The 25,130-nt window shown below is 46.0% G+C and overlaps 1 protein-coding gene across 5 annotated transcripts; it reads right to left on the reverse strand.

The window, feature by feature from the left end:
• Positions 1–678: 678 nt before the first annotated feature.
• Positions 679–24,486, reverse strand: COPS7A (COP9 signalosome subunit 7A). Of its 5 annotated transcripts, none has more exons than XM_032348961.1 (9): positions 24,337–24,486; positions 23,653–23,857; positions 21,865–21,940; positions 21,551–21,639; positions 19,217–19,419; positions 18,436–18,541; positions 18,113–18,264; positions 9,435–9,516; positions 679–1,847 (listed from the first exon to the last, which is right to left on the reverse strand). In XM_032348961.1, the coding sequence occupies exons 2-9, from the start codon at positions 23,812–23,814 to the stop codon at positions 1,776–1,778; spliced, it is 942 nt and encodes a 313-aa protein (XP_032204852.1). In that variant the 5' UTR covers positions 23,815–23,857; positions 24,337–24,486; the 3' UTR covers positions 679–1,775. The 5 variants fall into 5 exon arrangements, with proteins under 5 accessions (XP_032204852.1, XP_032204851.1, XP_032204850.1 ...); XM_032348960.1 differs by having other exon boundaries at positions 24,224–24,486; XM_032348959.1 differs by having other exon boundaries at positions 680–1,847; positions 24,310–24,485.
• Between the last annotated feature and the right edge of the window lie 644 nt (positions 24,487–25,130).

Genomic DNA, 25,130 nt, shown 5'->3' on the forward strand with positions numbered 1-25,130 from the left:
TCCTAGGGCCTGTGACTAGTGAGTAGGGAGGGATAGGTTGTGGGGAATCAGTTAGCAGCAGCCACCAAGTGAGGGGCTCAAGAACCAGCCCCCTGGCACTTCCTGACCTGTCTGCCATTGTGGGGTGAGGCCCAGGGGACAGAGAGGGAAGGAACTCTCGGGAAGGAAGCTGACATTTTATTTCTGGTCAGCTCTCCAACTGGGCCCTGGCCTCATTCACAACAGCCATCCGCTCATCCGGGGGACATAGTCAGACTCATTATTTTCCTGTATGGCTTGGGGGAATGAATTATCTAGAGGAGTGAAATGATGAATACCCCCTGGCATGAGCAAGACCCGGCTCTACCACTTAGCTCTGATGGGAGAGATTCTTAATCTCTCAACATCAGTTTCCCACTTTGTAAAATGGGCCTTTCTAGGTGCTGATGGCACTGGGGACATGGGTCCATACCGCAGAAGAGTGAGAAATCTGTGAATTAGTACAGAGAAAGCATTTGACACAGTATATGGGATATAAATGACTGATTTCTCCCAGATTATTCTGTCTTGATCCTTTTTTTTTTCTTTCAAGGTTTTATTTATTCATTTGACAGAAAGAGAGAGCACAGGAAGGGGGAGCGGCAAGCAGAGAGAGCAGGGAGCCTGATGGGGACTCCATCCCAGGACCCCGGGATCAAGACCTGAGCAGAAGGCAGATGCTTAATGACTGAGCCACCCACGGGTCCCATCGTGCCTCAACTTTACAGACTAACAAGTAGAAACAAAGGTTTGGCCACTCTGACCCAGCCCTGCTTGCAGTTTGGGTTGTTTTCTGTCCTTGACTAACAAAGAACCTTGGGTCCTCCTCCCCCTCTACCTCATGCCCCCTTCCTCTGTCCTGCAATCCAAAGCCCAAGTCACAAACTGGTTACCCAGAGAACCAGGAGCTGATCCACAAGAAAAACGCAGTATTTCAGTCTCCCAGCCCACGTAGTCCAAGTCCACTTAAATACTCCATGCACCTGCCCCGCCCTGATGCTCCCCAGCCTGGGCCTGAGTCCTCCCAAGGGCTGAGAGAGCCGCAAGGGCCAAGCTCTCCTTCTCCCAGGCCATTCCAGTTGGGATAGGGCTAAGAAAAAAGTAGCCTTTACTTCTCTCCCTCTTAGACGTCACTGGGGTCTTCAGATAGGAGAGGTGGGATCTAGGTGAGGCTGCTAGAAGCTGGGGAGGTGAAGAACTGGGGGCACAGGGAGGGAAGTTGGGTACCTGGTTCTCTTAAGCAGTGTCCCAACTAGCCTCTGTCCCTGGGGAGAGACTGTAGGACCACAGCTGGCATGGCGGGAGAGGAGTGCACTCGAGAGGCCCGGGATGCCAAAGGCCAGCAGAGCTCCTATGGAAGGTAGGCAGAGAGCGCTGACGCTCTGGGCCTTCCCATCCTCAATGTCCACCCTGAAATGGTAACACTAGGGAGACCAGGACAGGCATGTAATACTTCTCCCTCTGGGCTCAGTACTACTGAGTACTACTCAGTACCCCTGCTTCCCCACCATCCCCACTCTGGACTATCCCTGGGATTGAGATGAAATAAGTTAGTACTCAGAGTTCCTTGCCCTTTCTCTGCCTTTTATGATTCTTTTCTTCTCTGAGGTCTTTATCTTTTGCATAGGAATAAGATGCTACCCACCCCCGCCCCCGCTCCCCACAGCCCTTAACCTCAGCATCCATCCCATCCTCTTCATCTGCTGTCACCTGCCACCTGGGGATCTTGCATGTTCTGGACAATTCTCTCCAAGATGTCAGTGTTCTCCAGCCAAGAGGTCAACCCAGTGTCTGAGCCGTCTGAGGCTAGGCCGTTTGGACACATGAAGCTGGAGCATAGGAGAGGGGGCATGGGAAAGGGTCATGGAGGTGGCATTGAGTCTCTAAAAGGGGGAGCAGAAATACCTTAGGCAAAGTCAAGGTCACACTGAGGTGAGAAATGGTTTGATGGAAAGGTTCTTAGAAATCTACGGGTGAATTTAGTCGAGATATCCCGGATTTGTGTGTGTTGGAGGGTGGGTGGAGTTCCCAATATACTGGGAACATGGCAGGGAAGGACAGAGGCTGATTCCCAATTCAAATCTTAATTAATTAATTAATCAATTTTAAAAGATTATTTATTTATTTATTTATTTGACAGAGAGGTCACAAGTAGGCAGAGAGGCAGGCGGGGGTGGGGGGAAGTGGGCTCCCCATTAAGCAGAGAGCCCGATGTGGGGCTCTATCCCAGGACCCTGAGATCATGACCCGAGCCAAAGGCAGAGACTTAACCCCACTGAGCCACCCAGGCGCTCCCAAATCTTAATTTAAACAAACCCAGTATATGATATAAATAAATAATACATTTAGAATTAGAGACCTTACAGGTGACCTTCTCACCCCAGACCTACTAAAGCAGAATGTCCAGGTTGGAGAGGATTCCAATGCAGCTTAGCAACAGTTACAGAGATCCTCCAAACCCCCGCTCCTATGTCACTGCTTAAGAAACAGAGGTGACTTGCTTGCACACCATGCAGCTAGCTACCTAGCAGCGCTCCAAAAGCCAGGACTCAAAATCCAGATTGACACAAACTATACCAACATGCTATAAAGAATGCTTCACCATGGCGGGGGGTTCCTTCAAACTGTTCCTTGGTGATTTGTAAAAACTTTTAATTTACATTAAAATTTACTCAAGTAACAACACCATATTTCAAATGATGAATGCCAGTAGCCCAGTATGTCATTTTTTAAATCTTGCATTTTTTAAAAGCATTTAATAAAATTGCTATGTGTGTGGGGAGCCTGGGTGGCTCAGTCGTTAAGTGTCTGCCTTCGGCTCAGGTCATGATCCCAGGGTCCTGGAATCGAGCCCCGCGTTGGGCTCCCTGCTCAGCGGGAAGCCTGTTTCTCCCTCTCCCACTCCCCCTGCTTGTGTTCCCTCTCTTCCTTTCTTTGCCAAATAAAAAAAAAATCTTAAAAAATTGTTCTCTGTGTGTGTGTGTGTGTGTGTGTACTTTTGGGTGAGTTTTAACACATGCAGATTTGTGTAAGCACCCCCATAGTCAGGATCCAAACAGTTTCATCACCCTGAACACCTTCCTGCCGCTTCTCTGTAGTCACACCCTTCCTCAAATCTTAACCTTGACAACCACCGATATGTTCTCTGTTGCTATAATTCTGCCATTTCCAGAATGTCATAGAATGAAATCATAAATGAGAGTAGCTCCTTGACTCAGCATAATGCCTTTGAGATTCAGTCCTGTTGTGGCATGTATTAATAGTTTACTCCTTTTTATTGTTGAGTAGAATTCTGTGTGTTTATAATCTGTATCCATTCACCTGTCTGAGGATACTCTAGTTTCCAGTTTGGGGGCATAGGAACAGAGCTGCTATAAACACTTGTGCACATGTTTTTGAGTGTATGTATCTTAATTTTTTAAGGAATGCAATGGAGTGGGATTGCTAGGTCATATGGTAAGTGAGTATTTATAAGAAAATGCCAAGGGGTGCCTGGGTGGCTCAGTGGGTTAAAGCCTCTGCCTTCGGCTCAGGTCATGATCTCAGGGTCCTGGGATCAAGCCCGGAATCAGGCTCTCTGCTAGTGGGGAGCCTGCTTCCCCCTCTCTCTCTGCCTGCCTCTCTGTCTACTTGTGATCTCTCCCTCTCTGTCAAATAAATAAATAAAATCTTTTTAAAAAGAAAAGAAAGAAAGAAAGAAAGGAAAAGAAAAGAAGAGAAAAACAAAAAAGAGAAGAAAAGAAAATGTGAAGCTTTTCCGGGGTGGCTGCACCATTTTGCATTCCCACTGGCAAGGTAAGAGAGTCCTGGTTGCTTTGCATCCTTGCCAGCGGTTAGTATGTCAGTTTTTATTTTATTTACCCATTCCATTAAGTGCGTAGGTGTTCTTCTATTTATTCTAATAGGTATCTTGTCATGGCTTTAATTTGTATTTCCCTAGTGACTAATGATGTTGAGCGTTTCGTCATTGCTTATTTGCCATCATTACAACCTCTCTGATGAAGTGTCTGCTTAAGTCTTCCTGCCATTTTTCAAAATTGGATTATTTCCTTCCTGTTGAGTTTAGAGAGTTCTTTATATATTCTGGTAAGAAGTCCTTTGTTAAATGGCATTTGTAAACAATTCTTTCCCATTCTGTAGTTTGTCTTTTCCTCCTCTCCACATCATCTTTTTCTTTTCTCCTTCTTTCTTTTTTAAAAAAAGATTTTATTTATTTATTTGACAGACAAAGATCACAAGTAGGCAGAGAGGCAGGCAGAGAGAGAGAAAGGGAAGCAGGCTCCCTGCTGAGCAGAGAGCCCGATGTGGGGCTCGATCCCAGGACCCTGAGATCATGACCTGAGCGGAAGGCAGAGGCTTTAACCCACTGAGCCACCCAGGCGCCTCTCTCTCTCTCTCTTTTTTTTTTTTTTTTTTCCCTTGACATCTTTTTCAAAGCAAAAGTTGTAATTAAGATGAAGTCCAACTTACCGCTATTTTCTCTTATATCATATTTTGGGTGTCATATCTAAGAACACTTTGCCTAACTCTGGATAACTGAGAATTTCTCCTATGTTATCTCCTAAAAGCTTTGTAGTTGTGCATATGATATTTAGATCTTTCTTTTTCCTTGGGTGAGTTTTGGTAGCATATGGTTTTCATGAAGTTGGTCCATTTCATCTAAATTATTGAATTTAGGGGTGCCTGGGTGGCTCAGTCGGTTAAGTGGCTGCCTTAGGCTCAGCTCATGATCCTGGGATTGAGCCCCATGTTGGGCTCCCTGCTCAGTGGAGAGCCTGCTTCTCCCTCTCCCTCTGTCTGCCACTCTGCCTACTTGTGCTCTCTTTCTGTCAAATAAATAAATAAAATCTTAAAAAAAAAAATTGTTGAGGGGCGCCTGGGTGGCTCAGTGGGTTAAGCCTCTCTCTGCCTTTGGCTCAGGTCATGATCTCAAGGTCCTGGAATGGAGTCCCGCATTGGGCTCTCTGCTCTGCAGAGAGGCTGCTTCCCCCTCTCTCTCTCTGCCTGCCTCTCTGCGTACTTGTGATCTCTCTCTCTCTCTGTCAAATAAATAAATATTTAAATAAATAAAAAATAAATAAATTGTTGAATTTGTGTGTGTATGACTATTTGTAGTGTTTCCTTAGTAACCTTTTAATGTCTGCAGGGGAGTATAGTGATATTCCTTATTTTATTCCTGATATTGGTATTTCGTGTTGTCTCTCTTTTTAAAAATTTTTTTAAAGATTTTATTCTTAAGTAATCTCTATACCCAAAACTAGACTCGAACTCACAACCCAAGATCAAGGGTTGCATGCTTAAAAAAAAAAAAAAAAGAAAGGAAGGAAGGAAGGAAGGAAGGAAGGAAGGAAGGAAGGAAGGATGGATCTCATACTCTACCAAATGAACCAGTCAGGTACTCCTCTCTTTTTTTTTTAATTGAAAAAAAAATTTTTTTGGTCAGTATAGCTAGAGGTTTGTCAATTGTTTTTTTAAGATTCTATTTATTTATTTATTTGACATAGAGAAATCACAAGTAGGCAGAGAGGCAGGCAGAGGAGGGGGGCAAGCAGGCTCCCTGCTGAACAGAGAGCCCAATGTGGGGCTCGATCCTAGGACCCTGAGATCATGACTGGCACTGAAGGCAGAGGCTTAACCCACTGAGCCACCCAGGCACCCTGAGGTTTGTCAATTTTATTGATCATTTCAATTAACTTTTGGTTTCATTGATTCTTTTTTCTATTTTTCTGTTTTTAATTTCATTAATTTCTTTTTTTTAAAGAATATTTTTTATTTTTTAAAGATTTAATTATTTATTTGACAGAGAGAGAGCACAAGTAGGCAGAGAGGCAGGCAGAGAGAGGGGGGAAGCAGGCTCCCCGGTAAGCAGAGAGCCCGATGTAGGACGGTCCCAGGACCCTGAGATCATGACCTGAGCTGAAGGCAGAGGCTTAACCCACTGAGCCACCCAGGCACCCCTAAAATTTTTTTTTATTTTAAGTAATTTCTATACCTAACATGTGGCTCAATCTCACCCTGAGATCAAGAGTTCCATGGCCTACAGACTGAGCCAGCTAGGCACCTCTAAGTTTCATTGTTCTGCTCTTATTATGTTTTCCTTCTTCTTGCTTTGTGTTTATTTTTGCTATTCATGTACCTTCTTAAGGTAGAAGTATAGATTATTGACTGGAGACCTTTCTTCTTTCCTAATATAAGCATTTGATGCTATAATTTTTCCTTAAATCACTGCTTTATCTGCATCTCACATATTTTATTTTTTCCTTTTTTTAAAAAATGATTTTATTTACTTATTAGAGAGAGAGAAAGCACAAACAGGGGAAATAGCAGGGAGAGGGAGAAGCAGGCTCCCCACTGAGCAAGAAGCCCGATGTGGGCCTTGGATCCCAGGACCCTTGGATCATGACCTGAGCTGAAGGCAGATGCCCAACCAACTGAGCCACCCAGGTGTCCCTCTTTTCTTTTTTTTTTTTTTTTTTAAATATTTTATTTATTCATTTGAGAGAGAAGCAGAGGGAGCATGAGCAGAGGGGAGGGGCAGAGGGAGAGGGACAGCAGACTCCCCACTGAGTGCAGTGCTCAAGACAGGGCTGGATCAGGACACCGGGATCATGACCTGAGCCAAAGTCAGACACTTAACCAACTGAGCTGCCCAGGTGCCTCTGTATTTTCCTTTTTGTTAAGTTTGCAATACTGTCCAATTTCTCTTGGCACTTCCTTTTTGATGATTTGGCTATTTAAAAGTATGTTGTTTAGTTTCCATGTGTTTGGAGATTTCCCTGTTATCTTTCTCTTATTGATTTCTAGTTCTAATTCCATTATGGCCAGAAAGCATACTTTGTATGACTTCAATCCTTTTAAATTTGTTGAGGTTTGTTTTATGACTCAGGACATGACCTATCTTGGTAAGTGTGTCGTGTGTATTTATTTATTTATTTATTTAAAGATTTTATTTATTCATTTGACACACACAGAGAGAAATCACAAGTAGGCAGAGAGGCAGGCGGGGGTGGGGGAAGCAGGCTCCCCACTGAGCAAAGAACCCGATGCAGGACTCAATCCCAGGACCCTGAGACCACGACCCAAGCCAAAGGCAGAGACTCAACCCGCTAAGCCACCCAGGCACCCTGCCATGTGTATTTTTTTTTAATGATTTTATTTATTTATTTGACAGAGATCACAAGTAGGCAGAGAGGCGGGCAGAGAGACAGGAAGGGAAGCAGGCTCCCTGCTGGCAGAGAGCCTGATGTGGTACTCCATCCCAGGACCCTGAGATCATGACCTGAGCTGAAGGCAGAGGTTTTAACCCACTGAGCCATGCAGGCGCCCCTGCCATGCATATTTAAAAAGAAATTGTGATTCTTTTGTGTTGAGGAAGTGTTCTATGAATTTCAGTTAGATCCTATTGGTTGATGACAATTTTCAGTTCTACATACTTCTATACATCTAATTTTGTTTACTTGTTCTACTGGTTACTGCTGAGTTTTGACATTTTCAACTACAATTGTGGATCTGTCCTTTTTTTTCTCTTTAATATCTGTGAGTATTTCCTTTTTGTATTTTGAACCTCTGTAGTTAGATGCAGAGACATTTAGAATTATGTCTTCTGGGAAAAACCGAACTTTTTAATTATTATGTACTGTTCTTCTTTACCCCTGGTAATTTTCTTTGCTCTGAAGTTAATTTGCCTTACTATAGCCAGTACAGCTTTCTTCTGATTAGTGTTTTCATGGTATATGTCTTTCTATTCTTTTACTTTTAATCCACCTATTTTACACTTAAAATGGGTTTTTTGAAGACAGCATATAGTTGGATCTTTTGTGGTTTTTAAAGTGCATTTCGATAATGTGCCTTTTAATTGGTGTATTTATGCTACTTACATTTAATATTAAGTGTTAATATGGTTCAATTTACTTCTATTATTTTGTTATTCTGTTTGGTCCCATTTATAATTCAGCTACCTCTACTTTCAAGCCATTTTTTTTTATTGTTGTTGCTTATTTGGATTTTATTTATTTGTTTGTTTATTTACTTAAGAGACAAAGCATGCTTGCACAAGCAGGGAGGAGGGGCTGAGGGAGAGGGAGAAGTAGACTCCCCACACAGGGCTTGATCCCAGAACCCTGAGATCACGACCCGAGCTGAAGGCAGACACTTAACCAAGAAGCTAGTCAGGTGCCCCTATTTGAGTATTATTAGATAGAAAGTGTTCTACCTTTTTTTTCTCACTAAATTTTTCTTTTCTTTTCTTTTCTTTTCTTTTCTTTTCTTTTTTTTACTTTTTTAAAAAAGATTGTATTTATTTATTTGACAGAGAAAGACACAGCGAGAAAAGTAAGAGAGGCAGTGGGACTGGGAGAGAAATCAGGCTTCCCACCAAGTATGCAGCCTATGTTGGGATGGATCCCAGTACTCTGGGATCATGACCTGAGCCACCCAGGCACCCCATCTTTTTTTTTTTTTTTTTTAAGTGATAGCCCTGGGGCAGGAATGGCAAGTTTTTTCTGTAAAGGGCCAGATAATATGTTAGGCTTTGCAAGTCATACAATGTCTGTTGCAATACTCAATTGGTGATGTAAACTGGTGCCGCCACTGTGGAAAACAGTATGCAGGTTCCTCAAACAGTTAAAAATAGAGCTACCCTATGACCCAGTAATCACACTACTGGGTATTTACCCAAGAAAACAAAAACACTAATTCAAAGGGATACATGCACCCATATGTTGATAGCAGCATTATTTATAGTAGCTGAACTATGGAATCCGTGCACATGTCCATCGATAGATGAATGGATAAGACGATGTGGTACAGATACACAATGGAATATTATTCAGCCATAAAAAAGAATGAAATCTGGCCATTTGCAATGACAAGGATGGAGCTAGACAGTATTATACTAGATGTGCCAATAAAATTTTATTTACAAAAACAGGTAGTGCTGGTTCTGGCCTGTGGAGTGTGGCTTACTAACCTTCCTCCAGGGATTATAAAATCCACACTTTGGGCACCTGGGTGGCTCAGTGGGTTAAAGCCTCTGCCTTCGGCTCAGGTCATGATCCCAGGATCCTGAGATCGAGCCCCACATCGGGCTCTCTGCTCCGCGGGGAGACTGCTTCCTCCTCTCTCTCACTCTCTGCCTGCCTCTCTGCCTACTTGTGATCTCTGTCTGTCAAATAAATAAATAAAATCTTAAAAAAAAAAATCCACACTTACCATAGTCCACTTAGAATCTGTACTTCACTATGTCAGGTTAAATGCAGATTTTACCACCACTTTAGGCCCCTTTATTGTCTCTCCTTTGTGTTGTAGTTGTCATAGCTATTAAATCTGCAAACGCTGAAAACCCCATCAGAGTTTTAAAACTTTTACTTTCAATTGTTAGAGACATTTTAAAGAACAAGAGATCAATCTATACTTACCAGATCTGTTTCTCTTCCTTCTTGATGTCCTGTTTCCTCAGTCACCATTTTTCTTCTGTCTGAAGAACTTTCTTTAGCATTTTTTATTTAAAAAAAAAAAAAGATTGATTTATTTGAGAGAGAGTGAGCAAGCAAAGAGAGGGACAGAGGGAGATGGACAGAGAATCCTGAAGCAGACTCCCTACTGAGCATGGAGCCCAACATACAGGCCCATCGCTTGACCCTGAGATCTTGACCTGAGCCAAAATCAAGAGTTGGGCACTTACAAATATTGTGAAAATGTCTATGCTACCTAAAGCAATCTACACATTTAATGCAATCCCTATCAAAATCCCATCCACTTTTTTCAAAGAAATGAAACAAATAATCCTAAAATTTATATAGAACCAGAAAAGACCTCAAATAGCCAAAGGAATATTGAAAAAGAAAGCCAAAGTTGGTGGCATCACAATTCTGGACTTTAAGCTCTATTACAGTATGGTACTGGCACAAAAACAGACACACAGATCAATGGGACAGAATAGAGAGCCCAGAAATAGACCTTCAACTCTGTGGTCAACTAATCTTTGCCAAAGCAGGAAAGAATGTCCAATGGAGAAAAGACAGCCTCTTCAACAAATGGTGTTGGTAAAATTGGACAGCCACATGCAGAAAAATGAAATTGGACCATTTCCTTACACCATGCATGAAAATAGACTCAAAATGGATGAAGGACCTCAGTGTGAGAAAGGAACCCATCAAAATCCTTGAGGAGAACACAGGCAGCAACCTATTCGACCTCAGCCGCAGCAACTTTTTCCTAGGAACATCACCAAAGGCAAGGGAAACAAAGGCAAAAATGAACTATTGGGACTTCATCATGATCAAAAGCTTTTGCACAGCAAAGGAAACAGTTAACAAAACCAAAAGACAACTGACAGAATGGGAGAAGTATTTGCAAAAGACATATCAGATAAAGGGCTAGTATCCAAAATCTATAAAGAGCTTAGCAAACTCAACACCCAGAGAATAATCCAATCAAGAAATGGGCAGAGGACATGAGCAGACATTTCTGCAAAGAAGACATCCAGATGGCTAACAGACACATGAAAAAGTGCTCCACATCACTCGGCATCAGGGAAATACAAATCAAAACCACAATGAGATACCACCTCACACCAGTCAGAATGGCTAAAATTAACAAGTCAGGAAATGACAGATGCTGGCGAGGATACGGAGAAAGGGGAACCCTCCTACACGCTTGGTGGGAATGCAAGGTGGTGCAACCACTCTGGAAAACAGCATGGAGGTTCCTCAAAAAGTTGAAAATAGAGCTACCTTACAACCCAGCAATTGCACTACTGGGTATTTACCCTAAAGATACGAACATAGTGATTCGAAGGGGCACGTATACCCAAATGTTCATAACAGCAATGTCCACAATAGCCAAACTATGGAAAGAACCTAGATGTACATCAACAGATGAATGGATAAAGACCATGTGGTATATATACACAATGGAATACTATGCAGCCATCAAAAGAAATGAAATCTTGCCATTTGCGACCATGTGGATGGAACTAGAGGGTATTATGCTTAGCGAAATAAGTCAATCGGAGAAAGACAACTATCATATGATCTCCTTGATATAAAGAAGTGGAGATGCAACGTGGGGGGTTTGGAGGGTAGGAAAAGAATAAATGAAACAAGATCGGATCGGGAGGGAGACAAACCATAAGAGATTCTTAATGTCACAAAACAAACTGAGGGTGGCCAGAGGGAGGTGGGTGGGGAGAGGGTGGTAGGGTTATGGACATTGCGGAGGGTATGTGCTATGCTGAGTGCTGTGAAGTGTGTAAACCTAGCGATTCACAGACCTGTACCCCTGGGGCTAATAATACATTATATGTTCATAAACAAAGAAAAAATTTTTTTAAATAATAATAAATAAATATTCAATATTTTTTTTAAAAAGAGTTGGGTGCTTATCCAACTGAGCCACCCAGGCATCCCTGTAACCTTTCATTTAGAGTGGTCCTGCTACTGACAAATTGTTATACTTTCCTTCATAGAAGAATGTCTTTATTTTACATTAACTTCTGAGTGACATTTTCACTGGACATAGAATTTTTTTTTTAAGATTTTATTTACTTGAGAGAAGATCTCACACAAGTAGGGGGAGGGGCAGCTCCCTGCTGGGCAGGGAGCTTGACGCGGGGCTCAATCCTAGGACTCCAAGATCATGACCTAAGTTGAAGGCAGATGCTCTACTGGCTGAACCATGCAGGCGTCCCCATTGGGTATAGAATTTTGAATTGACATCTTTCTTCCAACACTTTGTTATTATTTTTTAAGATTTTATTTATTCATTTAACAGAGAGGGAGAGTACAAGCAGGTAGAGCAGCAGGCAGTGTGGGAGGAAGAAGCAGACTCCCTGCTGAGCCAGGAGCCGGATATGGGGCTTGATCCCAGAACTCTGAGATCAGGACCTGAGCCAAAGGCAGCCATTTAAAAAACTGAGCCACCCAGGTGTCTCCCTCTCTCAGCACTTTAAGTGTGATTCTAGTTCCTCCAGTTTCCTAGTTTTGATGAGGAATCTGCAGTAATCTGAGTCATTGTTCTCTTATGTGAAATCGGTTGTTCTTCTCTAGATGTTCTGTGGATATTTTTCTATGTTCTTTATTTTCAGCAACTTGATTATGATGTCTAGTCACAGACTTGAGTATATTCTGTTTGCTCTTCACCAGGCTTCTTGAATCTGTGTATGTCTTTCGCCAAACTTGGGACCATTTTAACCATGATTACTTCCAGTAATTTTTCTATTTCATACTTTTTCTCCTCACCTTCTGGGACTCTGTTGACACAAATGTTAGATCTTTTGGTCTTGTTCCACAGGTCCCTGAGATCCTGTTTTCTTTTGTCTTTTTTATTTGTTTAGATTGCATAATTAATATTGACTATCTTCAAAGTCACTCCTCTGTCGTCTCCAGTCTGCTATCCAGTGAATATTCTATTTTACTCCTACTTTTCAGTTCTAAAATTTCCATTTGACTATTCCTTAGGTCTTCTATTTCTTTGCTTATACTTTCTACCTTACCATTTGTTTTGAAAGCATTCTCCCTTTCTTCTTCCAGTATGTTTATACTAACTGCTTTAAAGTCTTTGCTTAAAATTCCAACATTTGTCATGTTGGGGGTGCTTGTCTTTTCCCTAGAAAGTTTTTTTTGTATCAGCTGGGTAATTTTAGATTGTATCCTGGATATTTTGAATATCGGTGGAGACTCTGGGATCTTATTAAAATGCTAACGGGAATGTTTGTTTTAGCAGGTGATTGATGAGGTTTTGTTCCGGCAGCAACCTGTCTTCTTTGCATTGTGGTTCCAAGGTCAGTTTAATTTTCAGTTTGTGGGGCTATCCACATCAATCCCGGATGTGTGCCACCCAGTGGTCAGTGAGACCCGGACAGTGATCCACCCTGTAGCTTAATTCGTAAAGCTTTGGTAAAATGTTTAAGGTCGGGTCCGTGCTTGTGCAGATTTGAGGTGAGCCCAAGAATTCATACACAACTCTATGGGATTCTCGATTTCTCTCCTCTCTCTGATCTCCCTGATACTTTGATTCTCCGGGTCTTCCTTTCCTGATCCTCTGGCCAAAAAAGGGGGAGTGGCTTTAGTTTCTCTACTCTGCTGTGCATTTCCCACTTTGTGTCTGGGCTAAGCATCCAGAAAAGAAAGAAAAAAGCAGAGCGATTTACCTCAACGCTCTCGAGACCACAGCGCCTGTGCTAGAGGAATTCCCCTCCCTCAGCTTTCAGTGCCTGCCCAGCCACTGTGCCCCATTATGCAGCTATAGCTACACTACCATGGTGCTGCCCGGGGCTAGAAGTGGGAGAGAAGGAAAAAAACTGGAGATTCCCCTACTCTCTGACCCTTAGGAGTCCCTTTCTGGCTTCTCAGACCTGCAATAAGTAGAAGGCTCCAAGAGGAACTCTTTCAGTTCAGACCTGATGTACATTGCTGGGTTTGGGCCACCTCTGAGTCCACTCTGGGCAGTAATGGGGTGGGCGGGGGTGGGGGGTGATGGCAAACTCACCACTGGTTTCACGGAACTTCAAATTCCGGTTTCTTCCTCCCTGCTGCCATCTACTTCTCTGCTATCTCAGAGAGTTGTCCCATGCAGTCCGTCTGGGAGCACTGGGAGTGATGGGGGAGGTGTGCGCCTACTCCAGTTGTGCCTACTCCATTTATCATATGTGTGGTCCTGAGCAAGTTACATAACCTCCCTGTACCTCTTCTGTCATCTTTAGAGGAGGATAATAGTGGTATCAACTTCACAAGGCTGCTGCTTGGATTAAATGAGTTTATATATGCAAAGCACTTAGCATCATGTTTGGCTGCAGGAAGCACTTAATATTAGTCTTAATCATAAAAAGATTGGACAACAGAAACAGGCACAAAGACAAAAATCACCCAGAACTCCAATGCCAAGAGGTATAACACACATTGGGGTTATATTACGCTGCCATGTGTTCCTCAACACTGTTCTTCCCACCCAGAATGCTCATCCTCCTTTCCTTAGTCAGGCCAACTGCCACTCGGGCTTCTACTTTCACTGGAAAGTAGAAGGCTCGAAGAAGGCATTCCTGACCCCAAGTAAGATGTAGATCCTAATGCTAAATGCTTTCATGTCACCCTATACTTCTCAGCACTTATCACACTTTTAATTACTTAACCATATATTTAAGAACCTCAAAGGACAAATTCTCTCTCTTGTCCTGTACTCAAAGTTTCACCTTTGCACATCCTTCTCTTCCAGATGGTGACCCTGTGTCTCCATACCTGTCCAAGGCCCCTACAATAGAAGCCTGATCTCAGCTGATCCAATTTGGCACTAATCTGGGCAAGTCTGCTTATATAAATGGGACTTCTCAGCTCAGAGCTGAGTCAATGAGGACAGTGAAAGCATATTTCTGATCCACATCCTGGAGATTCTAACTCAGTAGGAACTGGGGTGCAAGCAGGATCCAGGAATATGCATTTTCAAAAGCTCCCCTGATGTTTCTGATGCTGGTGGCCCACAGAAATAGTGTCTGTAGTAGGCAACTTCCAATATGGCTTCCAATGATCCCTGCCTTCTGGCAGTCACTAGGCTGGACCTGGTGCCTCGTTAAGAGTGATGAGATACCTCTTCCACGATTAGGTTACAAGACTGATTCTGCTTTCCGGATGTGGTGTCTCTGGTTCTCGCCCTGATAGAGAGGGCTACCTGGGCTGCCTCTGACCAACAGCCAGCCCAGAAACAAGTTCCTCAGTCCAGCCACCTATGAGTTAGTGAATCCTGCTGACACACTGGGTGTGGATGAAAGATCCTTCCCCTTGGAACCTTGAGATGACATGGCTCCAGCTAACTCTTTGATTGCAGCCTTGTGAGAGACCCTGAGGCAGAACACAGTGTGTCCACATTCCTGAACCACAGAAAATGAGATAGTAAATGTGTGTTATTTTTTTATAAATTATTTTTAAAGATTTTATTTATTTATTTGACAGAAATTACAAGTAGGCAGAGAGTCAGGCAAAGACTGAGAGGAGGAAGCAGGCTCCCTGCTGGGCAGAGAACCCGATGCGGGGCTCGATCCCAGGACCCTGAGATCATGACCTGAGTGGAAGGCCTGAACAACCCAGGCACCCCAAATGTGTATTTTTAAGCCACTAAATTTTAGGGTAATTTGTTACACCATATTGGATAACTAATACATTGCCTGGACTGCCCAAAGCTCCCTTCTATTCATTCTTGTTGGAAAACGCATCTAAACAGAGAATTCCCAAACTCTCTTCAATAGGATTTCATGAATATTGACTGTAGACATTGTCTTTGCTCTTGTTGTGCATGAAGACTTACACCAGTCCAGTCATTGATTTTAGCTTCAGACACTTTGGCATAGTCTTTTAAGTGTCACCAGTTTCATGGGCATGAACTCTGAATTCTCATAAAGGCAAGTCTTCTTCCTCTTCCTCTTCTCACATTGGTCCAGCCATAAGACCACTTAAGACTGCTGTACCCTAGGGGATCAGTGTGTGAGAGTGTGCCCATGGTGGTTAAGATTCTTGGTTGGAAATATTCTGGCGCCCTGAGTTTGGTTGTACATGGAATCTCTAAATCCTGAACCAAGTTTCATGGTCAAAAAAAATTGAGCCCCAAAATAATCTGCTCCCCCTTCTTCATGCCTTGGTAGCCAAGACCCCGTCCCTCTAAGTCAAAGACAGACTGACTTTGCATGTCCTTGGGGCCATGTGAATGGTCCCTCTCCTGCTTTGGGTGTTAAGCCAGGCAGTCCCAGCTCAGCCCACACTTAGACTCTGGAGCCATCCACTGAAAGCAGGAACTAGAGAGCTGAGAGAAGTTACGGAGCCACTTGCTGGAACTAGCTTCCAAGAAAACAAGATACTAAATTCAAGTGAAAAGTTGGGGAAGGAAGTGGGGGGGACAGGTTCAAAGTGCCAGGAATTAGCAACTTCTACACATTAAAAGGTATAGGAGGAAAAAGGATTATTGCAGAGGTAGAGACTGAGAACCAAGACAAAGCAGGCTCAACAAGTTCGTCGAGGGCAAAGCCAAACCAAGAAGCCAGAAGTGTCAACTCCCAGTTGGCCCAGCAAGCCTGCACAGCCCCCTCCAAACAAGACACTCGCCCAGCCCACTTTTAATCAAAACCTCAGGATCCCACCCCACTTTCTAGATCTGTGACTGAAACCTCTAGCGCCCACAGAGTGGTCTGTGCTAGATGTCCACCTAGAGAAAAACACAATCTCTGGAGAGCAGCTCAGTCAACATTGGGACCCTCAGGAGGCAACTGCTTCATGTGCATGTGGGGGTCAGGGGGCGGCCAACTGTCCCTCACATTAGAGCTTCACAATTCTTTTTTTTCCCCTCACAAATTTTTGCTCTTTATTTATTTATTTGACACACACAGAGAGATCACAAGTAGGCAGAGAGGCAGGCAGAGAGAGAGAGAGAGAGAGGGAAGCAGGCTCCCTGCTGAGCAGAGAGCCCGATGAGGGACTCGATCCCAGGACCCTGAGATCATGACCTGAGCCGAAGGCAGAGGCTTAACCCACTGAGCCACCCAGGCGCCCCGAGCTTCGCAATTCTAAAAAGAGTGCACAGCAGTGCACTAGACCAAGGAGACCAAGAGTCCCAGGACAGGAAGCTCTGCCTTGGACGGTAGACGGGAGCCTGCTGCTGCTTCCTGCAGATCTGAGTCCTGTGTGGTTCTGATGCAAAACCTGAAGGCTATTATCAACTCTTCTCCCTTATAATTCTGCAGGAAGGAAGGTAACAGGCTGCAGCCCAGCTCCGAGAGGAGGGCCAGCGATGGCCATTTTGCACGTCTAATGCCATGCACGTGTTGGTGCCCAGCAAGCATCCGCTGCTTCTGAGTGAGTGATGGAATACTGAGCAATCTGTCCCAAGTCACACGACTCAAGATTTAGGTCTCCTGGCTCCTAGGCCAGGACCCGGCACCCAGTACCTGGTTCTCTTCTCTTTCCAGCACTTTGCTTTAGAGTGGACGGACAATGAGCCTTCTTCCCATCTGCACATATCAAAGACAGAAGATACCCATTTCCGGGCATGTTTGTAGATAGATTTCTCATAGATTTATTTCTGTTCCATGTTATATATAGATATATGTATATATATACTTTTTTTTTTTTTTTAAATACAATCTATATCCCCTTCCCTTTCCCACCAAACTCACAAAAGGAAGTATAAATCCTTCCAGGATTGCCATCAGGCTTTCCAAGATAGCCAGGGCTAAGAAAGAGCCATCTCTCAACATCTCAAGAGATGGGTGCCCTTCTTTGGCTCTGGGGTCATTGAAGCAGCAGCATTCCCAGGACCCAAGGGGAGGAGAGAGGAAAGGAAACAACTATAGTGTGACAGGATTCTAGGATGAAAGTGTCCAGTGACTCCGAGAATGGCAGACTGGCTCCCAGGATTCCCCGGGTGGGAATAAAGGCAGAAGCCCTATGGCTCTTCGGATGCTGCCCAGACAGGCGGGGGGGCGGTAAGGAGTACAAACCGGGGATTAGGCATGCGAGGATGGGGCGGTGCGAGAAGAAACACGGGTGGGTTATGCTGCAGAAGTAGCAGCCCCACCTACTCCATGACAGATAACAAACAGGGATAGATGCTGCCCCCCAACCCCCATTTTAAAGAAACAGGGAGAGAGCATGGCAGGGAGGAGGAGGGAGACAATGGGACACATAATAAAGTCACATAAAGCAAAAGTACCAATAAAAACACGACTTGTACTTGCCTCCTCCCTAGAGAAGGTGTGATCTATGCTTGGGGGTCAGGGAGAGAAGAGGGAGGTTAAGGGTCATGAACCTAGGATTATCAGCTGGCCAGGAGCACAGGGAGGCCGAGGACTCCTAAAGGACAGGCAGGCAGCTAGGACCCCGCATCCCCAGAGAAGAAACGACAGTTCCTTCAGTTCGACTTGGACCAAATCTTGGCGCTCCCTCGGAGTCTGGCAAGGGGAAGAGAGAGAGAGAGGCTGCAGGGAATTCCCCTCACCCCTGCGGCCTCCCCCCACCTCTACTCCCATGCAAACGACTAAAGGGGGCGAGGACACCCGGGTCTCTGATATAAAAGCAGGACACCCCGGAAGCAAGCAGTTCCTGCCACATTGGCTCACCCCTTGCCCTTTGAGGCTTTCTTGCTGGGCTGGCGCTGGTTGGTGCCAGGGGCGGGTTCCCTCAGCTCAGTCAGGTGCTGCTCAGGGTCCTGAGATGTAGCTGCGGCGGCTGCTGCTGTTGTAACTTTAATGGTTTTTTTAAGGTTGGCCACCTACCCGGATGAAAGAAATGGGGGACAATAAGGGAAGTCCCAGAATCCGACGGGCCCTGTCGACCTTGTCTGTTTGCTACAGCCACGGTCCTGACCCCTCCACATGGGACAACTGGCCCCAGCTGCGTGAGCTTGGAAGCTCGGGTCCGTCCTGATGCCTCGCCCGCTCACCTCACTCTCGATCTGCTGCTTCAGGCCCAGCTGCTGCTCCTTGTGCTGGTTGGCGCGGCTCACCTGCTCCTCGATGCCTGACAGCACGACCTCACAGCCCACACACCTGCGAGGATCAGGAGCGGAGATGCGTCAGCAGGAGGCTGGGATCGCACACTCACGACAGACAGATTCAGAACACCCTGCATGCAAACACCTTGTCTGAGTTAGGGACCTTCGCCAGGGCACCTGGAAACCACGTGCAACAATAGTCCCAGGAGCCACAAAGACACCTGGGGGGGTGTGGGGGGGCAGCCTAAGACAGGTATGGGAAGTGCCTGGAGTAATGCACAACATGTGAGGGGAGGAATGGAAAACAACACTGGGTAGATGCTGGAGAGAAGGAAAAAAAAGGTGTATTGAAGTTAGACAAGAACACAAAGAGAAACACGGAAACGGAAGAGACCCAGGGCCTAAGACATGCTGCTTACAGACCGATGGGATGAATCTAGCTTAAGACAAGTGAGGATCCAACACGCCACTGAGGAGCCCCTCAAGAGTACTGCTCCCTGCTCCCCACAATGACTATGCCAAGGACACTGCTTCCAGCCTCTTGCCCCGCAGGCCCTCCTCTGCTTCCTTCTGCCCTCAGAAGCTTCTGTAGGAATGAGCACCTCTCCCTTCATCCTCTGGGACTCTACCTCTGCAGCCCAGCCCAGCCCAGCCCTCCCCACCCCCGCAAAGCACCTCCCCCTTTCCCGGAGGGAGATGAGAAGGAACAGGGCCAGGACAGGGGTCTCACCACTCCTGCAGGGTTCGAGCAATGGCACTAAGGTCCTGGCGCTGGATGTCCCGCCCAATGCTGTAGTCAACCTCCAGTCGCTGGTTGCGCTGGTCCAGGGAGCCGCGGAGCACGTCGGCATACACTGCCTCGATGACAAGGTCTTCCAGCTGCCGCACGTTACGCAGGGCGAGGGCCTCCAGCAACACTGCATATGGGATACACTGGGGCGCAGGGAGGTTGGGCTGGGATTTGTGAGGCTCTCCAGCAGAGAAGGGCTTCCAAGAGTCTTCCCTCCATCCCCCCCACCCCCACCCCAGCTCCCCTGCCTACGCTCCATTCCTATTCCTTTTTTTTCTTTTAAACATTTTATTTAGGGGCGCCTGGGTGGCCCAGTGGGTTGGACCTCTGCCTTCAGGTCAGGTCATGATCTCAGGGTCCTGGGATCAAGCCCCACATCAGGCTGTCTGCTTGGTGGGGAGCCTGTTTCCCCTCTCTCTCTGCCTGCCACTCTGCCTACTTGTGATCTCTCTCTCTCTGTCAAATAAATAATAAAATCTTTAAAAAAATAAAATAAAGATTTTATTTATTTGACACAGAGAGAGAGACACACACAGCAAGAGAGAGTACATAAGCAGGGGAGTGGGAGAGGGAGAAGCAGGCTTCCCACCGTGCCTGGAACCTGATTGTGGGGCCTGATCCCAGGACCCTGGGATCATGACCTGAGCCAAAGGCAGGAGCTTAAGGACTGAACCACCCAGGCACCCTCCACTCCTACTCCTAAAGGATTTCCTCTAGGGGCACCTGGGTGGCTCACTCATTAAGCTTCTGCCTTGGGCTCAGGTCATGATCCCAGGGTCCTGGGATCAGGCCTCACCATCTGGTTCCCAGCATGGTGGGAAGCCTGCTTCTCCCTCTCCCACTCCCCCTGCTTATGTCCCCTCTCTCACTGTATTTCTCTCTGTCAAATAAATCAATAAAATCTTAAAAAATAGTATTAATTTTTCTAAAAAATTCCTCTAAAAGGCTGGGCCTAAGGCAAATTTAGTTAAAGTACCATCCCCTGAGAAATAACCTCCCGAGAAGCACGACGTTTAAGATTTATGTTCCCCTCGGGGCGCCTGGGTGGCTCAGTGGGTTAACCCGCTGCCTTTGGCTCAGGTCATGATCTCAGGGTCCTGGGATCGAGTCCCGCACCAGGCTCTCTGCTCAGCAGGGAGCCTGCTTCCTCCTCTCTCTCTCTCTCTGCCTGCCTCTCTGCCTACTTGTGATCTCTCTCTGTCAAATAAATAAATAAAATCTTTAAAAAAAAAAAAAAGATTTACATTCCCCTACCACCCTTCACCTCCTACCCTACAGAAGAAGAAAGTGACATCTGCCTGGGCATCAGTTCTCTGGCCACAGCTCAGGACAGCACAGACCCTGGTCCAGATAAGCCTGATGTAACAAGAGCACGGGGTGGGGGTGGGGTCTGAGTTACTTAACCATTCATACCCCACTTCCTTCCACAGAGGCACCTCAGGACAGAGAGCCTGGTTTAGGTCAAATCATGGGGACCACAGGAAAGTCAAGGAACAGCTGAGAATATGTAGGTGGGTGGGAGAGGGATATTTAATAAGAAAGTGAACCCAACTGGAACTAGAGAGATATGTCTGGGTTATGCACTTCTGACTGGCAAACAGAAGCCTGGCACTTCACCAGAAGAGAGAGCCTTGTCCCCACATCTGAAAGCTGAGGCCGTTTGTGTGGAACTTTCTTTGTTTTTATTTTTGTTTTTATTTTTGTTTTTTGTTTTTTGCCTTTTTGAGATTTCTATCTATTTAATTGAGAGAGAGAGAGAGAGCCTGCACACTCTAGTGTGAGTGAGCACAGCTTGGGGGCGGTGTGGAGAGGGAGAGGGAGAAGCAGACTCCACACTGAGCAGGGAGCCCCGATTGGGGCTTGATCCCAGGACCACGACCTAAGCCAAAGGCAGACGTTTAAGTGACTGAGCCACTCGGGCACCCCTGTGTGGGACTTTCTATAGTGAGAAGGAAGGTGATCGCATTAACAAGCGAATGGCACTCTGGTTGCTATTTTGACCCAAAATGCAAAAAATGTTGAATGAAAAACAAAAACAAAACAGAAAGCAAAGAGAATACTATTCAGCCCAAAAGGCTGCTGCAGGAAGTGGAGCTCAGATACAGACCTTGGAGGGACGTGGGGTTTAGGGAAGGCAGAAGAGTGACAGTGTGGGCAAAGGCTGTCTGAGAGCAAATTCCCTTCAGACAGGCCCTTCGAAGGGACATTCCGCTTCGGTTCAGAACCCGGTTGGCTTGGGGTGGGGGTAGTATATGGAGAGAGACAGTCACTCACCTTGACTTTGGCAGCCAGGGTGACAACTGATAGGTGTCGAAGCTTATTCTTCTGAGCCTCTGTGAGCGGGGGAAGATTCCGGGCTTCCGCTAGGAAGAAAAGACGAGCATAGGAAATCCTGATTACACTTTTGTGGGAAGCCTCCTTCCCTTGCTTCTTCATCTTTTTTTTTCCCCCAGTTTTCCATGCCAATTCAGGTCTTAACTCTGACCCTGTGTACCGTAGAAGGGTTTCCCAGGAATTCCTTCTAGTCCTTCCAAAAATTGCCCTTCTCCCACCTCCACTACTCCAGAGCTCCAGCCCTCTTAGGTTACCTAAGTAATCAGCATATGTCCCGTAAGCAAACACTGTGAGCAGCCGGAATGTGGAAGCGAAGTCACTCTCAGCCAGCTGCAGGAACATGAAGGAAGAGGTGACAGGATGGGCCTCTCTCCAGTTTCCCAGCCTCACTTCTTTTGAATTCCACTTTCTGGCCCTATCTTTCCCCTCTCCCACGGGCTCTTCCAGCTCACCAAAAGGACTTCTCTGCCTCTCTGATCACTCTTGCCATTGGAAGGCCTCATTTCCACCTCTAGGCCCTTATTTGCACTACCCCACCCCCCTTCCCCCAGAAATCCACCATACCCTCTTCCTCCATATGTCTTCATTCTTACCCTAAATTCAGAATTGAACACATTCAGAGTGTTCAGTAGTGTGTGTGGGCACGTGCACACCCAGACAGTGCAAATTGTATTTTGGTCCTTTGAGTGTGTTTAGGATTTCTGAATCTGCATATCATCAGGCAGTCTGCTGTTCTTGCCAAGTCACCAAAGACTCCTGTGTTAGCCTCATTCATCTCTGACAGCTGCGCGGCCTCAGCAGGCGCTGGAATTTGTGGCCTCTGTGTCAGACTTCTAGCACCCAAGCGGCTTCATCATCCAGGCCAGCTCACTCACTCACCTCCTATCACTGATCACTCATTCTGGCATTTAATCGATCAAACCCTTAGGTTATTACCCAAGAATATCTTTTTTTCCAATAAGATGACAGACCCAGGCCCTGGTATCCCACCCACCTATGTCTAGCAGAACTAGGCATGTATTCAGCTCTCAATAAATACTTACTAAATAAGTAATTTAACATGTCCATATCCATTCATCTTATTTCTGCAACTGGAATATAAGTTTTAGAAGGGTAATAGGCACTGTGTCTTGTACTTTTTTGGAATTCCCAGGTGACTAGCAGAGAGATAAACAAGCACCCAATAAATGCTTCTTTTTGTTCACCTTAATGGACCCTCTTTAGTTCCACTGCAGAGGAAAGCAGGGAAAGAAGGCAGCTAGAGTATTCTCCATATACCCCAGAGTGATCCCCAAAGGCAAAATCCATCAACTCAGTCAATCATTGGCCCTCAAAAACCTAATATAGTCTGCCTACATACCAATGCCCTAGCATCTCAGGACATGGGGTGAGGTCATACATCTTGGTGACCCACCCACTCTATATGTTAAACTGTTTACTCTGCCACTTCTATGTGAACAGTTCTCTCTGCTGTGTTCCTAGCATCTTGCCACATGTCTTCCAGGGGAAAAAACCTTCTAATACTTCTAGACCATCTCTAACTTAAGGGAATTAACAAAGGGTACAAAGTGGGAAAGGAGAGTATGCCAATTTCATGTTTATTGCCTTTCATTTGTACTGGACTTTAAACTTCCCATAATCTGTCCTGATTTCTGTAATTGACAGTGAAGGGCAGTATCAGCTCCAATGCTAAAGGGAAAACAGAGAAACAGAGGTCCTAAAGGAAAAATGACCTGATCAAGGGGACATGGTCTTATTGAGAGCTACTAAGTGGGCGGAGACAGGCTGGAATCAGGTCTCCTTTTCTGAATCACGTGCTCTTTTGCTTAAAAATGAAAAATAGTGGGTTTTACAGATTCATCATCATCAAAGGAAAGTAAGAGGTTTACTTGCCTACTTATTTTTGCCACCTGTTAACTAATCATCATCATATTCTTGTTCAACTGAATGGTTATGGAGTTGCAAATGAGCCCTGCCCACCCATTCTCAAGTTCAATCTTAGCCCCAAGCTTCCCTGTGGGCTTTCCAGGCCAGGAACCCACCTCTCTAACATTAGGCATATCCAGCAGTTCCCCAAACACGTAGACACCAGGAGCCTCCAGCACCTGGTGGATGAGTGTGGCCAGCGCTGCCCCCTTGGCCGACTTGGCCAGGAGCAGAAATTGTTCCTGGTTCTGCCCTGTCACCTTCACCTCGGCACTCATGGCTGCACTGAGCTGGGGGGACCTGGGCTCAGGATATCTGGAGCTGCAAGGAAAGAGAATGTGAAGTTGGAGGCCCCTGAACACTGGGAGGGCTGGAAGCACAGTAGCCGGGGCTGGACTGCAGAGGCACTGAGTCATTTCTGCAAATGAGGGATGAGAGATGGAGCAGTCTAAAACTTGGATCTAGAAATCCTAAAATCGGCCACTTTGATGGAAGCCTGGCTGAGACAGGGTTGCCACGCCCCCTCCCCCAAACTCGGGCCTGATCCCAAGTCCCACCACGTGCACCCCATTGAACCCCAAGGCACAGGATGTAGTGGGGTAAGGGGTATCACATGGTGTCCACCCCGACAACGCTCCCTCAAATTTCCACGGTGCCCCGCAAGTGCCCTCAATCACGTGACCTCACCCGCAAGCTCCTTCCACGTGGCTCCGCCCCCTCCCTTAAAGAGGCCGCCCAGGGACCGTGGGCTCACGGCTACTGCCCCGTCGTACCCCGGGTCAGACTCTGCGGGCCGCTACCTGGAAGCTTCGTCTTCCAGCACACCGGGCGGGGCCGGAGCTCCGTCACCTCCGGCAGCAGTTCCGAGCCTTTCCTGCCACCTCCCTGCAGAGTCGCTCTGGCCACTAAACTCTATGGCTGGCTTCCGCGTCGTACTTCCGCTCTTACGAGGCCGGTTTCGGGCGGGCCATGTCCCTCCCCCCGACCTCCCCACCGCAGAAGCTCCTGCAAGCGCCAGTCATTCTACTCTCTGATTGGTTGTTGAGGAAGAATGACGGGCGCCTCCCCCCCCCCCGGCCCCATTCTGTTTCAATAAAACTTTATTGTCAGATGAGCGCTGGACGGTAAATGCAGATGGGCGTCCCCGGGTCTCCGCAGGTACCGGCTGGTTATGTGTCGGCTCATAGCTGCCAGGAATCTGGAGATCTGGGCTGCACACGGAACATGGGGCGACAGGAAAATTGTAATGGGAAAGAGAGGGAGGAGGGGAAAAGGGAGGGAGGGAAATGAGAGGAAGGAGACAACTAGCAATAATAGAAGTTTAGCAGCAGGGGTCCCCTGCCTAGTTTAACTTTTTTTTTTTTTTTTTTGAGGAGCAAGTGGAAAGAAGTGGAAAAAGTAAAGGAAGTCATATAGGTAACATGTGTTGAGTGCTTCCTATTGGTCAGGCATCTTTTAAAATTGTATCCTGTTGAATCCTCCTAACTATACAGCATCCCCACTGTGACTTCAGAACACGGTTTATGATGACGGCCTGTACTTGTAGAGTGAGGCTTTCCTGTGCATTGAGTCTTTTAATTCTTGGGAGACGAAA

This window comes from Mustela erminea, chromosome 6, assembly GCF_009829155.1.
Source record: "Mustela erminea isolate mMusErm1 chromosome 6, mMusErm1.Pri, whole genome shotgun sequence".
Taxonomy (NCBI): Eukaryota; Metazoa; Chordata; class Mammalia; order Carnivora; family Mustelidae; genus Mustela; species Mustela erminea.